Source organism: Onychomys torridus, chromosome 11, assembly GCF_903995425.1.
Source record: "Onychomys torridus chromosome 11, mOncTor1.1, whole genome shotgun sequence".
Taxonomy (NCBI): domain Eukaryota; kingdom Metazoa; phylum Chordata; class Mammalia; order Rodentia; family Cricetidae; genus Onychomys; species Onychomys torridus.
This window is the reverse complement of record NC_050453.1, coordinates 2,700,742-2,719,262: the sequence shown is the minus strand read 5'-3', so window position 1 is coordinate 2,719,262 and position 18,521 is coordinate 2,700,742. Positions and strand designations below refer to the sequence as shown.

Sequence of the window (18,521 nt, the reverse complement as noted above, 5' to 3'; positions counted from 1 at the left end):
GGAGGCCTGCCAGTCAAGAGCAGTCCAAGGAGACAGGATGAGTAAATGCCAGCCAGTGTCCCTGGAACAGGGAACATATGTCATGCTAACGTAAGATGTGAACAACAATAGAAACTGCCTGTACTCTCTTTTTGGTATTTCTGTAAATCTCAAACTGTTAAAGATTTAAAAAATATGATGCCACAAAAACATGCAAAAGTGTGCACATGCTCGCACACATACACACACATACATATGTGTATGACTAAACAGAACATATGAAAAGCCAATCCAATCAAAATCAGTAGCTTTTCTTCAATCAACAGCATTTTGTTTCTGTTGATCTCTGCGATTTTATGACTGCTTTTTAAGTCTGAGGCAGGACCAAGGGGAAAGCATCAAGTAATTCCCAACAGACAATTCTTGTTGAATAAATGTATATCAGGCACACTCAGCACTTTCTTGGCCCTAGGATGCACAAAGGATTCTTTGGTTTCAGATCTTCCAGACCTTCACCTTTACCGGAGTCCAAACTCAAGCCATGCCAAGGACTGAGTCCTATTCTTCAGAACTCATCAAGAGGTGCTGAATTGCTCTAGAAGCTGATCAAATGGTTAGCTCATGGCCACATCCTGTCTGGACTGGGATTTGTGGGACACTCCTAACTTTTTATGTGCAGCAACACTAGTGGCTATGTCCAGTAGAACTCTCATGTGGGTGCATGTCCTGGTAGACACTGCAGTTTGAATACGAAAGGTCTCCCACAGGCTCCTGGGTTTGACTGAATGGCTGGTCCCCAGCTGGTGTGCCATGTGGAGGGTAAAGCCTCACCGGAGGGCATAAAGCACCTGGGGCAGGCATTGAAACAGCAGGGCTTTGGTCTTCTTGCTCTTGTCACTACCCCTTCCCCACCTCCCCTGCCATGACAGATTGTACCCTCAAACTGTAACCCAAAATAAATTCTTGTTAGGTATTCTGTCTCAGAAATAAGAAAAGTAACTAACACCATTATCTTGAGATTTGTTTACATGCATCAGTACTCTGAGATTATAGAAGTTGTAGTAATTTTCTCTGTGTTGAGACAAAAGACTTAACAAAAGCAATTATATAAGTAAGGGTTTGGATGGAACAAAGTTAAGGGGACAGTCCATTGTTGCAGAATATTTGTTTAACTATGTAAAGATGTGTTGCATTTGTTTAATTGTGTTTAAAAGCTGATCAGCCAATAGTGAGGGAGGAGGTATAGGTGGCTCTCTCAGGCAGGGAGAGAAGGTAGGAGGAGGAATTTAGGCTGGGGGTGGAGAAAAAGAAAAAGAGAAGCCAGGAAGACACCAGGGGCCAGTCAGACACAGAGAAAGCAGGAAAAGTAGGACATACAGAAGGAAAGAAAGGTAAAAAGCTCTGAGGCAAAACATAGATGAATAAGTTAAAAGAGATAGTGGGACAAGCCTAAGCTAAAGCTGAGCATTCATAATTAATAATAAGTCTCGATATCTTTATTTGGGAGCTGGTTGGCAGCCAAAGGAAATTCTGACTCCAGTCCACCATGGTGGCAGAAGCTTGATATCTGGTTGCATTGCATCCTCAGTCAGGAAGAAGAGCACGAGGACACCGCACGTTCTTCTTGCAGTCTCTTTTTCTTTTTCCTTTTTATGTTTTATCAAGATAGGCTTTCTCTGTTTAGAACAGGCTATCCTGGAACTTGCTCTATAGACCAGGCTGGCCTTGAACTCACAGAGATCTGCCTGCCTCCACCTCCTGAATACTGGGATTAAAAGCTTGAGTCACCATCGTCTGGCCTCTTTGCTCAGTCTCTTTTTCTAATGCAGTTTGGGACCCCAACCCATTGAACAGTACTGCCTACATTCAGACATTGCAGGCTGGCAGGATGTCCCACCTCAATTAACCTAATCTAGAAAGTCCCTCACTAATATACCCAGAGGCTTATTTCTATGGTGATTCTAAATCCTGTCTAGTTGATGAGACAAAACATCACAGTGATGTATTCACCATTGCATATTGATATTTAATATGTCAGTAGTGAGATACACATGCTATGGGATCACAAATTTAAAAATATTTCAGTAATTGCATTTTAATCTGATTGGCTTCCTTCCTTTAACCTTCTATACTTTTGTTTTAACACATTTGAAAACTTTTCAAATATGGACTTCATAGTTTCTGTGGATTCCTGAGGAGGCTCACAGCATAGGACAGGCTGAAAGCCTCTGGGGTTGAGGAAAGAACTGAGCCTACTCCTAACCTATATGCTGTCCACCACATGGCTTCTCCCAACAGTGCCAATTCCATATGTAGTCACTGTTGTGATGTTATGCATGGCCATTAGATAAAAATGACCTTTTAATAAAACTTTTAAATGCAGCTTATTGCAAGAGTTTTTTTAAAAAATCTATTTTATCATGGTTTTGACCATGCTTATATGAGCAAAGTGAAATGGAAAATTGAGTCAATTTTATTGGTAATAATTTATGCTCATAGATTCCTGTTTTGCCTCCATCACCAAGATTATCAAAGAACAGTTGTCTTTCATCTTGAATTATCAGTTTAGATGTATCACTATCCCCAACTTTGTTTTGAACACTGGGAAGAAGGAGGAGGAGGAGGAGGAGGAGGAGGAGGAGGAGGAGGAGGAGGAGGAGGAGGAGGAGGAGGTTCTTTCAGGTCTTCAGGGTAGGCATTTCAATTGTGCACAGAAATGGTCCCTAGATCCTAGAGACGTGTAGCATACGGTGAGACATACCTCACTATTGATTGACATCTGTTGTTTAGTGCAAGACACAGTCACTGTTGATTGACATCTGTGGTTTAATGTGCACAGCACATACACACCATCAACTGATATCTGTAGTTTACTGTGCATGAGACACACTCATTGTTGATTGACATCTGGTTTACTGTGCATGAGGACACATTACTGATTGACATGTGTGGTATACTGTGTGTATGACACACTCATCATGGAGTGACATTTAGTTTACTGTGCATGATATACAAACTGATTAAAATTTCTTCTGTGTTACATAGATATTCTCAATTCTGTTTGTATCCACTGAGCTCTAAACCAATTGTACTTCTGCACAACCCACAGGTCTTAGGACAGTGTTGCCTAGCTCAGAACCCTGGCTCTCTAGCAGCAGGGACTATTTATATGACTCAAAGGCAGGCTTACTTTTGCCTGGAAGCAGAGAGCCTAGGGAATCCATACACAGTTGTGTGCATTTTGTGGGCTTGTTTGTTTGTTTGTTTGTTTTTCAAGACAGGGTTTCTCTGTATAGCTTTGTGCCTTTCCTGGAACTCACTTGGTAGCCCAGGATGGCCTCGAACTCACAGAGATCTGCCTGGCTCTGCCTCCCGAGTGCTGGGATTAAAGGCGTGTGCCACCACCGCCTGGCTTTTGTGGGCTTTTAAGAAAACTTACAAACTGCTATGGCTTGGTTATTTTTTCTCTTTTCAGGGTCCATATAGCACTGTCTTGGTCTCAGTATAGCAACATTAAGAAGTGGGAGGAGGAGCAGGGGAGATTCCTCAGTTGTAGAGTGTTTGCTGACAGCATAACGACCTGAGTTCAATCCCCTATAACTCATGTAAATCCAGGTCTGGTGCTGCATGGCTGGAATTCCAGCACTGGGGTGGCAGAGACCAGGAGGCTCTCTAGAGTTCACTGGTCAGCTTAGCTGAATGAGCAAGCCTCAGTCCCAGTAGGAGACCCTATCTCATAAAGAAAGGTAGTTGTCTTCTGAGGAATAACATTTGAGTTTGACTATGGTCTGCACATATACATTCTGTCTGTCTGTCCAAGAAGGGATTAATGATAGTCTTGTGCAGGGAGTTAGTTCCTATGAAAAGTTGGATGATTTATAAAGAAAGATTTATCTTATAGCTCTGTATATTAGAGCAAGATGCCTGTATCTGCTCACTCTGGTGAGGGCCAGAGTAAATTGGACTCCCAAATGTTCAAACTCCTTGCCATATATCTGGTCTCTCCTTTGGATATACATTTGTTCCTCCACTATGTCACCTGCCCTCCCCCACCACAGGAGGCCTTCACCAGAGTGAGCAGATCTGAGATAAATCTTTTTGCTGTGGGATGTTTTGTATGTCAAATGTGTTGTTCTGATTGGTTAAAATAAATAAAGTGTTGATTGGTCAGTAACCAGGCAGGAAGGATAGGGTAGGCGGGACAGGGAAGAGGAGAATGCTAGGACCAGGAAGGCTGAGGCCGGGAGACAACGCCAACCACCGCCATGACAAGCAACATGTAAAGACACTGGTAAGCCACAAGCCACGTGGCAAAGTATAGATTAATAAAAATGGGTTAATTTAAGATAGAAGAAGTAGATAACAAGAAGCCTGCCATGGCCATACAGTTTGTAAACAATATAAGTTTCTGTGTGTTTACTTGGTTGGGTCTGAGCATCTATGGGCCTGGCGGGTGAGAGAGATTTGTCCTGACTGTGGGCCAGGCAGGAAAACTCTAACTACATCTTTTTTCTTTATAAACTTCCCATCTTTGGTATTTTGTTGTAGTGACAGAACGTGGATGAACACACAAACTAAATTTGAAGAGGAAAGACTGGAGCTTGTTAGAAACTAAGCAAGGAATGCAACTGGGCAATCTAAATGAGTCTTATCCTTTTCACCCCTAGTAGATAAGCAAATGTATTCAGTCCAAATAAACCAGTAAACACATTTTCTTCATATTATCTTCCCACATAACTTTTCATAATAACTGCATGCACATGCACGATGCTATAAAGAATTTCATCAGTAGGGGTGCACTATAACTATCTTGACTCTGGATATTTGCAACAAAGAAAGCTCTGTGGGGAGTGGTTTGTCACTTATAACAACCATGCATTTCACGGGGTTAGTGTGCCAGGACTGTGTGTCATCTCAGGGCTCTGGAGGCAGGTTGGGTCCTTTCGAGGACTGTGAGGAAGAAAAGCTACTCCACCCCTTCCTTGTGGTGGCTGGCTGACAACTGTTAGTGCTCTTGGGGTTATAGAGGCACCTCTGCCTCCATCTTCACAGGGTTCAGTGTCTGTCTGTCCCGCTGTCCTCACTTTGAGGAACCCTCCTGGAGTCCTCTGTGTTCCTGCCCTAACCAGAGTCCTACTTGCTCCCGCTTTTGCTGGATCTTCCTTTATCATCATTCTGGAGTTCACCTCACCTCATTCCTGCCATTAGTCTCCTTTCTCTCTTACTTTTCCTTCTCTGACTTTTTCTCTTGTCTTAGTTAGGGCTTGTATTGCTGTGATAAAGCACCATGACCAAAAAAATTGGGGAGGGAAGGGTTTATTCCATCTTATACCTTGTAGTCCACCATCTAAGGAAATCAGGGCAAGAACTGAAGTAGGGACCATGGAGGAGTGTTGCTTCTTGGCTTTCTCAGCCAACTTTCTTATAGCATCCAGGACCACCAACCCAGGGATGATGCTGCCCACAGTGATCTGGGCCCTTCCAAATCAATCATCAATGATGAAAATGTACCACAGGCATGCCCACATGTTAATCTAGTTGAGCATTTTCTCAATTGTGGGTCCCTCTTCCCAAATGACTTTAGCATATGCCAAGTTGACAGCGAACTAGCCAGCTTACCTTTTTTCCTTCTTTTCTTTTTTGATAGTCTTATGTAGCCTAGGCTACATAAATAGCAGAGGATGATCCTAAACTTTTGTTCCCCCTGCTTCTACACATTGAGTACTGAGATGACCAGAGTTTATCTCCACATTCATTTGATGTGATGCTGGACATGTAAGTCAGGGCCATGCCAGGCAAGCCCCCTATGGATTGAGCTATTTTCCAATCCTATCTCTAGAATCTTGTTTGTTCTTCTTGCCTAGTTTACTTCCTTTTGGTGGATCACCATTTCCACTAGCTTCTCTAAGAACAGGTTTGTGTACTGGAGCTGAATCCTATGAACATTCTCCTTTGCCAGCTGGTTTAGTGTTAGGCTTGTTAGGGAAGGGCTCTGAAAGGACACTGCAAAGTATAGGAGGGAAAAGGGCTTCTCTTCATAGGTGACTGGGTAACACTTTCCTCATCAGTTCCTCCATCTCAATCCAGAGGGGCTCCACATCACCACACTCCAGTGGGTGGTCTCCTGTGGGCCTGCCCTGGCCCCAGGTACCCAATTTTCTCCGTTTCCTTTTCCTGTTGCTGTGACAAACACCCTGACAAAAGGAATACATGGGAGGAAGGGCTCATTTTAGCTCACAGTTGCAGGTTGGGAAACTTGAGGAGTTGTCACATGACATTTGTACTGAGGAACCGAGATCAAAGAATGTCTGCCTGTGTTCACTTTGCGTTCCCCACTCTCACACCGTTTGGGACACCCTGCCCAGGGAATGGTGCCTCTCACAGTAGGAAGATCTTCCAACTCCAATGAACATAATCATGAAAACTCCCCAGACAATCGCGGTTTAAACAATTGCTCATGGACGCTCTCTTCCCATGTGACTCTAGTGTGTCAAGTTGACACTTAGACTAATCATCACAGCTTGTCAACTCTTCTACTGTCCACGGTGGCATCACATCCTCTGAAATGAAGTCAGAACGCCAGCCTTTGCTGGGGGCTCTTCCAAATTCCTTCCTTCCTTGTTTATAGATTTCATTTTCTCTCCCCTCCTCTTCTCTCCTTTGCTCTCCTCTCTCCCTCCCTCCTTTGATCTTCTCCAGAGAAAGCAGTTTCTCCCTACAGCTAACATTCCCATACTCCTTAGGGTTCCCTTATACATATTAGTGATGAATCTCTGCTAAGAGAGGCAGTGTTTTCTGTGTCAGTCAGGATACTCATTCTGGCTTCTACACTTTGTCTATCTGAAAATGTCCTTATTCCATCTTTTCCCTGTTTGAATGCTTGGCTAGGTAGACATTTTTTGGGTAAAAATAATTTCTCCCCAAATTTGAATACTGTTACATTTTTCTAGTTCCATTGTGTTACTGAGAAATTTGATATTGTTTTGATTTCTGATTCATTGTGCATTCCTTTTTTTTTTTTTTTTAATTCCTGCAAGCCTTTTGGATCCCTTCTTCAAAGGTGCTGACATTTCACCACATACCCAAAGGACTTTGATTCTGAGCCTAGAAACATCTAAAAATGTGTGTCACTCTTGAAGGTGGGGGAATGCTCTTGAATCATTTCTTTAATAACTCTCTCCTTTTATTTTCTCTCTTACTCTTTCTGGAATCCTAGCACATGGATATTAGGCTGCCAGTACTGGTTGTCTGATTTTCTAAATTTCCTCTCTTTCTTTTTTTTCCTCCTAAGAGATTAACTTAATATTATTACACAATCCTTTGCTATTGTGTATGTAAGAGTGAGGCGGGGGGGTCTATACACAGCTAGTTCTAGGACAGCCAAGGCTACACACACACACACACACACACACACACACACACACACTCTCTCTCTGCCATGGAAAAACCAGAGGGGGGGTGAGGGAGAGGAAGGCACTGAGAAGGTGGTTGGAATCTATGGTGGATTGAAAATGGCCCCCAAAGGGAGTGGCACTATTAGGGGGTGTGGTTTTTGTTAGAGTAAGTTTGTGTTGAAGTGGGTGTGGCCTTGTTGGAGTAAGTGGGTCACTGTGGAAAAAGGCTTCGAGGTCTCATATATGCTCAAGCCACATCCAGTGTCTCAGTCCACTTCCTGTTGCCTTCTGATCAAGATGTAGCTAGCATCATGTCTGCCTGCATGCCACCATGTCTCACCATGATGATAACGGACTAAATCTCTGAAAACGTAAGCCATCCCAATTAAATGTTTTCCTTTATAAGAGTTGCTGTGGTCATGGTGTTTCTTCACAGCAACATAAATCCTAACAAAGACAAAGCCTTTGAGAGATGGTGAAGCTTTGGGGAGGGTAGCCTTCATCTCAGGGTAGTCTGGGCAGGACAGGCCTAGTACCCTCCACAGTAGGTATCTGTATCTTTTCTCCTACAATGGTCAGTTTCCTGAGATGAATCTTCCACTCTGCTGGAAGGTTTCAGACTGAACATTGTGGTTGATATATTATGCAACCCAATAAACTTATCTAGGGGTCAGAGAACAGAACAGCCACTATGATAAATATAGGTTTAGGCAATGGTAACATACACCTTTAACCCTAGCATTCAGGAGGCAGAGATCCATCTGGATTTCTGTGAGTTCAAGGCCACACTGAGAACAAAGTCAGGTGTGGTAGCACACGCCTTTAATCCCAGCATTTGAGATCTCATGTCTTGCTCAGGAAAGATACACACATCCTACATCCTAGGAAGTGATGACAGGAAGCAAAAAGATATATAAGTCCTGAGGACCAGGAACTAGAGGCTTTAAAACTTTTAGGCTTTTTAGAAGCAGCAGTTCAGCTGAGATCCATTTAGATGAGGACACAGAAGCTTCCAGTCTGAGGAAACAGGATCAGCTGAGGAATTGGCAAGGCGAGGTGGCTGTGGCTTGTTCTGCTTCTCTGATCTTTCAGCATTCACCCCAATACCTGGCTCTGGGTTTGTTTTTATTAATAAGACATTCTAACAATTCGTGCTACAGAACATCATCACTCACAGGAGCCAGAGAGAAAAGGATTGTGAGGCCCTCACCTTTGTTATTTGACTCTCATGTGCTGGTTAAATATTCTGGAAGCCATGAAACGCTTAGCAGTTGGGCATTAGCTGGTGGACTGATGTTGAGATCAAGGTATTTCCTACTTTACTTATTCCATATTGTATAAAACAATGACTTGGGGTTGGAGAGATGGTTCAGCAGTTAAGAGCACTTGTTGCTCTTGCAGAGTACCTGGGTTTGGTTCTCAGCACACATGTAGTGGTTCACAACCATCCTTAATTCCAGTTCCAGGTGGTAACACAGTGTCCTCCACATGTTCCTACTGCCATGATCTGAACTGCTCTGCCCTGCCTTCCACACCGTGGCAGATGGAAGCCCTCTGAAACCATGGTCCCAAATCTTTTCTCCTTTGTCTGCTTCAGGTACTCTGTCCCAGGAACATGCAAAGGACTAATAAATCTTTCAGACCCAGACCTTCATTTTCATCATGGCCTCTCTATCCTTGGCTTCCTGGTGTTGACCTCAGTTGCTGAAACATGCTGAGAGATTCTGCTAATTGCAGAAAGGTTTTCTTTATTGATGGAGGAGAAGGGAGTATGGGGTCCTAACTGCTCCTATACAGACTAATCCCATTCTTCCATCTGGACCACACTCAGATATGATGCCAGTGATCTCCAAGCTTCTGTCCCTTCGCCTCACTGCTGGGTTGTCTTGGCTTTTATTAGTAAGAACCTCTCCTTATGTATCTACATCATAAATTCTATTACACTGCTCCCCTCCTTCTTGTTGCTCTTATAGGGTTATGTCTTTTAGGCAATCTCTACTTTTTCATGAGCAAAAAAGTGAAAGCAAACACATGAGTTCAGTCTGGCATGCTTGATCAGAAGTTTCTTTTGTTTCTTAAAGTTTCCTCCTATGAATCATGTAATAATAATAATAATAATAATAATAATAATAATAATAATGATAAAAACAATCTCCCACTTGGCTTGTGGGGTAGATCTAGATGGAAATGAAATGTTTTCTATATGCAAAACTTACTCTTGGGAGAACAGAAAATTTGAATCAAGATATCCTTTTAAGATATGGGATTCTAACAGTAGTAAGCTAGAAACTCACTGAATTAATAGATAAAAAACAGACAAACAAAAACAAAAGGTAAAAGATGTACATATTTTATAATATCTTTTTGGGGGTCTTGCAAGGTGGCTTAGGGATTAAGAGAGCACATAGATGAATTATTCTGTGTCCTGAAAGGTAACAGTTGGAAAGAAAAAGCTATGTGTGCCCTTGATGACTCTCAGGGCATTGAACTTATACTAGTATGCACTGTAGCATGAATCTTAAAATGTCTTATTAATAAATTCAAACCTGAGGCCAGGTATTGGGGTAAATGCTGGAAGATCAGAGAAGCAGAACAAGCCACAGCCACCTCACCTCGCCAGTTCCTCAGCTGATCCTGTTTCCTCAGACTGGATGCTTATGTGTCCTCATCTGAATGGGTCTCAGCTGAACTGCTCTGCTCAAAGCCTAAAAGCTTAACTAGCCAAATGCTTCTAGTTTCTGGTCTTCACGCTTTATATATCTTTCTATTTCTGGGATTAAAGGCGTGACTCACCATGCTTGGCTGTATCCTTGAATGGATGGATTTCTGCCTCTGGAATGCTAGGATTAAAGACGTGTGCTATCACTGCCTATCTCTATGTTAAATATTGTGGCTTTTCTGTCTCTGACCCCAGATAAGTTTATTAGGGTGCACAATATTTTGGGGAACACAATACCACTACAATGCACTATTATTTATGGAGGAGAAAGTCATTCATCAGTGCTTTCCCTGTTTAGAGAATCCCCACCAGCTGTCACTTCTGTAGTGTTCAGAGAGAAAGAGAAAGGCCTGGAAAGAAGTGTGGAGAGAGACAAACTATGGTTGTAACAGACATCAATTTAAACTGTTAGGTTTGGCTGTTCAGTTAGTTTCTGAACCATCTACAGTATGTAAATTTCTTACTCACCAGAGTCTAAAATAATTTTAAATCTCTCATTATTTTCATTTACAATGTTTTTTTTTTCTTTGCACATATTCCTATTTTCATGTGTGCATGTGTGTATACATGTTTATGCATGGGGGGCATTGATGTCAGAAATTATCTGTGATCACTCTTTGGCTTTATTCATTGAGACAGCCTCTCCTAATCAAACCAGCTAGGTTGCTCTCAGGATCTCATGCCCACCTTTTAAGGCTGGAATTACAGGAAGGTCACTTCACCTACCTAGCATTTACATAAATTCTGGGGATCCTAAGTCAGGTTTTCAGGTTTGTGAGCAAGAACGCTAACCACTGAGCTGCCTTCCCACCTTTCTTTGTGTACTTACAACAAATATAACAATTTTGAAAACTAAAACCAACATTAAAGTGTGCTGCTCTGTCACCTGAATCAGTATTTTATTGCTTTGAAGAGATGTAGATACCAGGTAACACAACACTCACTACTCAATTCTGCCAAATGGTTTTTCTTTTTTTCACGCTGAATAAAAGTGGGCTTCAAAGTCCAGAGAGAACATGTCATCTTTCTACCATTCCCTTCTCCCCCAATACCCAAGTGTGGCGCTGTGACTGACAACTGTCTCCTGTAGGCTCCAATATTGAGTACTTGGTCTCTGGTTGATGGTACCGTCTGGGAATCTTCTGGAGGTGCAGCCTTGCTGGAGGAAGTATGTCACCAGGGTTAGGATTTGAGTGTTCACAGTCTCACCTTACTTCCTATTTGCTTTCTGCTTGTAGCTGAGATGTGAGCGTTCATCCTGCTCCTCCTGCCACGGTGCCTGTCACTTTCTTCCTGCCATGATGGACTCTTATCCCTTCCAGATCCCAAAGCCAAAATAAATTCTTTCTTCCATAAATTGTTTGTGGTCATGTTGTTTTATCACAGCAGTGATACCAACATTGGTGACCTGAATGCAGAGCTCTGGACAGGAGGCCTTAATACACAACAAAACTACACCCCTTGCCTGGAGAGGAAGTATATAGTGCTTCTGGATTAGAATGGAGCAGGTATCAGGAGATTCCAGTGAGGAGCAAGACTTGACCCCCCAAAGGGACTCCTCTGTCAGTCCAGGAGCTGAAGAAGACTCTGTTAGCATCCAGGCTTGCATTGAGGTTAGGAAGGATAAAGATGAACCCTTCCCAGCTGACAGTAAATCAGAAGTCCCATTTGCAAATTTTGCAAATTAGCGGCACCTTGCAGTTTTGTCTTCTATGTAAAAACTGCTGTTTTAAATAATAATAGGTTATTTAAAAACTCTTTATGGCCTGGCAGTATGCTAAGTACTTGCCTAGATTATCTTTTTGTTCTGTTTCCACATTAGTGTTATGCAAAGACACTATTTCTGAGAGGTAATGGAGATTTGAGGAAGATAAATGCCTTGCTCCTGATGACCTGTTCAGAGTGTAGGAGGACAGGAGTTGAGATCAGCTAAGATCTCTGCCTCTGCAAGGCTGTCTCGCCCTTGAGGCGTTGTCTCTGTTCTGTTCTCCCATCTTTCTGTTATCCTCACCTGCTCCCTAAGCAGAAGAGAATAAACTATGTACAAGCCATTTACCCTAGTTCAGAGATTTGCAGTGTACTTGAAACTCATTCACTTTAAACTGCTTCCAAAGCAAGAGAATGGAATGAGAGAGACAGAGGTCTGAGAAGGCTTCACACAAAGGCTACAGAATTAGTATATGCCAAAAACCTGTTGGCAAAAAGGAATACTGGAAATCCCCTGGACAGACTAGCTGAAGCCATCTGTACACGTGCAGAGGCATTCCAGTGTGTCTGAAGGTGACCTGTGGCTCATTCTGATACTAAAATACACACCTTTGGGTGGAGACCTAAGATGCTAAAAAGATAGGTGATACATGAGGTTGTATGTTGAACTACATTTAACAGAACATGTATGGAAAAGCATAAGTTATGTGAATGAGCCAAAGGCCTCAAACCTTTGTATAGCACCTGCTGTTTGAACTGCCAAACTACACTAGCCCATCCTCTCCCTGCATGTGTCTTCCTAACAGTCTCTGCTAGTTCTAGGTGTCATCTAGTTGTCTGTCTCTATGACACAAGAGCCTGGGGACCTCTGGAGATGTTCATAAACCCCAACATCTGCTGATAGCATCATGGTTACCAGAGTGCTGAGTAAAACCCTGGGTCCCTGCACCCAACAGGCTGGGCTCAGCTACCATGACCAATAGGCCAATAACAACAAAATGCAGAGTGAGATGTACCAAATGTGGCCATATTAATAAGAGGAACAAATACAGGGATGTAGTGATGCCAACTCAATTATCAGGGGACTGATATGAAGTTTGGTTTTAAATAGAAGAATCAGGGCAGGGGCAGAGGGCTACAGAATCAAGCAGTCCTGGTCAAGTTGGGCTGGTTGACTGTTCCTTAGCTCTGGTTCTGCAAGATAGTCTAAAAAAATCATGCCATTCCTCAGGGATCATTCTGGTTTCTGCACAATGATTACCTCTACTTAGGAGCTCAGCCTCACAATCACAGATAATTGACCTCAGGTACGTGTGTGCGCGCACATGTATCTGTCTATCTGTTTGTCCTGGGAGGGTCTGGTGTTCTGGGAATGCCAGGTGACTCAGGAATGAAAATGACTTACCTCTTTGCCTTCAGCCAGGGTAAAGGAGGCAGACACAAAATGAAGGCAGATGTCAGGCTTTCTTCCTGCTTTGGGTCCTGTAGGTCCAAGTGAGGAATCAGTGCTTTTCAGCATAAGCAGCTTTTCAATGCCCATTTCCCTACCTCAATTAGGCATCTGAACTTGAAAAATGTTATTAAAATATAACTTATATAAGAGCCAACCCATGGAAGTATATGGTTTGATGATGACTTTTAGTAAATGTAATGAGTTCTGTCTTCACCTCTGTATCCACTTGTGGAAGGGTCCACCCACCCTTAGCATCTTCCCACATGCTCTGTGAGTGTGGCCATGTTCTTGCTCTCAGCCCTAGACCATCCTTACAGTTTATGTGTATGTATTTGCCTGTTTAAGATGCTGCATGCCAACAAACTCAGGAAGGCATTATTTTGCACCTGGCCCTTTTCCTGTTACTCCCCATTGGTCAACAAAGCTAAAGGCTCCCTCTGTAATTTCAAGGCTTACTACTATGGAAGTGTAGTATCTGGCAGGCTTGCAGCTCATCTGGGAAAAATAGAGTCCAGTAATCTACCTTCTCTTATGTAGTCATTCAATTTTTGATTCTGGCAGAAGCAACTTAATGGGAATCTTTTCAAGAAATGGTTTTAGAAGAATTGGACACTTGTATTCACCAGCGCCCCCACCCCCTAGAGAGCTGAAAAGCCCTGCTCTCTAAACCACTCTAAACAAGAGCTTTAAACCACTGTTGGGAAAACAAAGGAGCCACAGACTGGAAGAAGGTATTTGCAAGCCACACATTCCCCCAAAGGACTAGCAACCATATTACATACATAAAGACTGTCTTAAAATCACAATTATAAGGAAACAAATAACCCAGAAAGAAAATGGGCAGAAGGTCTGAACATACAGTACACCAAACATCAACATGCTCAACACTGTTAAGTCATCAGAGAAACGCAAATCAAATCCATAATGTGTTGCTGATATGTTAGGCTGGCTAACATTAAAAACCAGCAGAGAACAACCTTCAAGATCAAGTGCTTGCAGGAAGGCAAAGAACTTGACACCCCTTACAGTGTTACAGCTTTTGATGGCTAATCTTGATTGTCAACTTGATGGGACTTGGAATCACCAGGGAAACAAATTTCTAGGCATGTCTGTGAAGGCTTTCCTAGACTGGGTTAACTGAGGTGGGAACACCTACCCTAAATGTGGGCAGCACTCCTTCCATTGGCAGGGTCTAGGACTAAAGGAACAGGAGAAGGCAGATCATCACTAGCATCCATCTCTGCTTCCTGTGGAGGCAGTGTGACCAGCCACACCATGCTCCTTCTGCCATGATACTTAGAGCTGTGAGTCGAGACACAGTCTTTCTTCCTTGCCAGGCTTTTGTCAGCATTTGTCACAGCAGAGGAGAAATGACTAATACTCTTTGGAAATCTGGCCTTTGTGATAAAGTTAAATATACTTGCACATGACCCAACAATTCTATTCCTATTTCTCTAAGAGAAATGAAAACTTATGTCCCCTTAGAACTGTAGCCGGGCGGTGGTGGTGCACTCCTTTAATCCCAGCACTCAGGAGGCAGAGCCAGGCGGATCTCTGTGAGTTTGAGGCCAGCCTGGTCTACCAAGTGAGTTCCAGGAAAGTGCAAGGCTACACAGGGAAACCCTGTCTCAACCCCCCCCCCCAAAAAAAAATTGTAGGTGATTGCTTATAGATATTTTATTTATAATTCTCTCAAGCAGGAAACAAATGTCTATCAAATGGTAGTGGCTGCACACTCTAGTACACCTATTACAGTGAATACTACTCAACAACAAAAAGGAACAAACTTTTGTGTATGACCCAGATGAATTTCAAATGCCCAATGTGAAAAAAAAAGAAACCAGACTTAGGTCATATGTTGTTTAATTCCATTGATATGGCATTCTTCAGAATAGTTTTTTTAAAAAAAGATTTATCTATTATTATTATTATTATTATTATTATTATTATTATTATTATTATTTGTACAGGGCTTTGTCTGCATGGCCAGAAGAGGGCACCAGATCTCTCTCATTACAGATGGTTGTGAGCCAACGTGTGGTTGCTGGGAATTGAACTCAGAACCTCTGGAAGAACAGCCAGGTGGGGGCTGGAGAGATGGCTCAGCAGTTAAGAGCACTGGCTCTTCTTCTAGCCCTATATGACATTCTTAAGAAGGGAAATCACAGAAAAAAGACCAGTGGGCTAGGGAGATAGCTTATGCAAACAGGAGGACACAAATTTACAAGTTTGTTACCCAGAATCCATGTAAAAGAGTCAAGTTTGGTGGAGTGCTGGAGAGGGAGAGGCAGACAGAGCCCTGGAGCTTGCAGGCCTGCCAGTCTAGCCTTCTTGGAGTGCTCCAGGCCAGTGCCTAAGGAATGACATCTAAGGTCAACCTCTGGCCTTCATGTGTCTATGTATAGACATGCATAGGCACATGTACACAAATGTATGTACACACACATACAAGACTGGAGGTCACTGAGGGTTGAAACTTGGAAAAGAGGTTGAAAAAGGCACAAAGGAAAAACTGAGAGAAGCTGTCCTGTATCTTGATTGCAGAGGACAATGACTGGAGTCGGGGCATCGGCTGACCTCAAAGAACTGGACACTGCCTTTAAGTCACCCTGTGATAGCCTGAAAGGATAACCTCAGGACTCTGCTCAGTAGGAGCATTTACCAGTTAGCAACCCCACATTCCGGTAACCTTGACATATGGAGAAAGTATCTCTCTTTAGCTAATTATTAAGTATTCAATATAAGAAAAGGCAGCTTACCAAATTTAGCTTGCTTAGAAGACAATTGTATTCCTCCAGCACAAAACTAAATACAGCCTTTTTGGCCATGTTTCTAGGCACGCTCACATTTCTTTTCCTCTCTAATATAGCTGTTAAGCAGATGAGGTCCTTAGTCTTTGCTTCAGCTATGAGCACTTTTCACTCAGGCTTTCTGGTGTGCATACAATATAATTCTGTTGCCTCACTTTACACCTTTTGTTGTGCCTGAGTGCAGCGTTTTGCAAATCATGTTAAATTTTGTTTGCCCAGAATAACAATAGAATGCTGAATATACATGTATATTCTATTCACATACTCCCCCAACTCTTATAGTAACAGAAGAGTCTAATGCACTCTGTCCTCCAAGGAAGCTTCTGGTAAAACAGGAGAAGCATTATGAATAATTAAAAATGTGATATTTACTCCAGGAGAAAGATAAATCTTTGAAAAGTCTCTGCCAGCGGAAAGCTTCACAGTCAGATCTCATAACCTTCCAAATACATCAGCAGTCGTCTCTGTGTCAGGGGATTCCAGTCAACTGTTAATGAGATAAAGATGCTCAACCTGATCATTAGGGTGAGATGGGCTGAAGATTTCCTGTTGTATCTCATCATTCACTGTTGTGAGCAGCAAGAAGGTACCAGATGCCTAGCTAGTGCCCAAGCCAGAGATATAAAAACAAACAAACAAACAAACAAACAAAAGAAACCAAGCAATTTCAGGCTAATGAACGTATTATGAGATTTGACTTAAAAGTTGTCAGACCTTAGGCAATTAACAGTTTCTTTATTAGAGACAGATTTGTGATGTGATTGGTTATCTAACCCACCATTAGTTTACAATTGTGTATGTGTTTGTGTGAGTGGAGGCCAGAGGCTGATGTTGAATATCTTCCATCTATTGTTTCTGCCTTTGGTTGTGGAGACAGGATCTCTCACTGAATCAGAAGCTTGTCGATTTGGTGAGGCTGGTCCACCAGTGAACTTCAAGGATCTGACTGGCTCCCCTGGGGACTCCTCAAGTTCTAGGTTTTCAGGCACAAGCTGTGTACTGGGAGGGTGGTGAATCAGGATTTATCAGAAAGCTTTAAAATGTATGCAGGGATACTGTGATCACCCAGCATGACAAGGCCCTGAGTTCCACCCCCAGCATGGCAGGAAAACAACCAACCAACCAACCAAACAAACAAACAACAAACAAATGCTACACACTTGGATCCAACCAATTTATCCTGATAAAGCATCTGAGTATGAGGCAGATTCAGCTCCTAGTGCATACGCCTTAGGTTGTCAGGATTACTGTGGTCTTTTGGTTTGGTGAGATGACTCTTGTCTTTATGCAAAATCCTGCTTTCTCCCTAACAGTGAGGGTGAATTACCATCTGACAGCTGGTCAAAGGAGACAAATACATAAACTACCTGCTCTAGGAAGTGGCAAACTGGAAGACTATTCATTTATTCATTCACACACTACTGAAAAGTTGCTTGGCTTCTCTATGAGGCTGAGCAGGTATGTGGTACATGTGAGTGATCAGACATGTAGCTGAAGAAAGAGCTTTCTGTTATTAATAGTCTAAGATGCATGACTCCAATTAGGCCTGAAACAAACACACAAACCTTTCCCATTATTCATAATCGCATTAGCAGTTTATTACCATATAAATAGTTTGTGTAAACTCCATGATTTGCTATGATCCCACTGGACAAATTTTATAGCTTTCCTATGGTTTTGCACTTTGTCTTAATATCATTTTTGAGTACCCCTTTGAGCTTCTATTACAGCACTTAAAAATCCTCAGCACTTCGGAGCAGGCAGAATTCCTAACACAACAGAGACCTGCCGCTATTCTGCTCTTTCTGCTCTTCCTCATTGGTTTTCTGGAGAGTTAATTAAGCTAGGAGCTGTGCTGACTGACACCTTGTGTTTAAGTGCATGGAGAGACTTTTTGGATTGGACAGATCTCCATCTACCTCTAGCACGTATCTGTATTACAGGACTCTACACTGACCTCCAATATGTATCATCTATATCCCTCAAGTCTAGTGTGCATTCATATCAACTTCACCATTCTATGGGGTTGAGTTTTTTCTAGTTGTCTTCAGTTTCCCATTACACTGTTCAGTGGCTCTCACCCTTTTGCTACATGAAACATGTCCATGTTTCAAGTCCTATGATCATACTGCATAGATCTTAAAACAAAAGGAGTGAAAATGCTTCACTTTTTTCCATTTCTCTTTGACTCATTAAATATTTAGAAACTGAGACTAGGAACCACACCTTTTACTAGAATTCTGTGTAAAATTTAGCAATTTGAAGGTAGTTTTGTGTGTGTAAGTGGGGTGTATGTGAGTACATGCATCTGTGAGGAGGATGCTGGTCCCCACACTTACATTCTGTAGACGAATTTCTAAACAGTCTTATTAAATAAGAAACACAGAGCCAAATACAGAGAGAGGTAATAGCCAAAGAGACCAGAGAACTAGCGAAGAGCCATGACTGCCTTATCTTAC

The 18,521-nt window shown here is 42.4% G+C and overlaps 1 protein-coding gene across 4 annotated transcripts in view; it reads right to left on the bottom strand.

Annotated features, from left to right (window-relative positions):
- The window catches only part of Sertad4 (SERTA domain containing 4), a 46,672-nt gene that overhangs the window by 19,307 nt on the left and 8,844 nt on the right, over positions 1-18,521 (bottom strand). For 2 of the 4 annotated variants that reach the window (XR_004946222.1, XM_036202933.1), the window contains exon 1: positions 13,205-13,410. Coding sequence is in view for 2 of the 4 variants with exons in the window: in XM_036202933.1 (XP_036058826.1) it covers positions 13,205-13,339 (135 nt within the window). In the remaining 2 variants the exon portion in view is untranslated. Of the gene's footprint in view, positions 1-13,204; positions 13,411-18,521 lie in introns of those variants that run through there. The other 2 variants (XM_036202935.1, XM_036202936.1) reach the window with 1 other exon arrangement.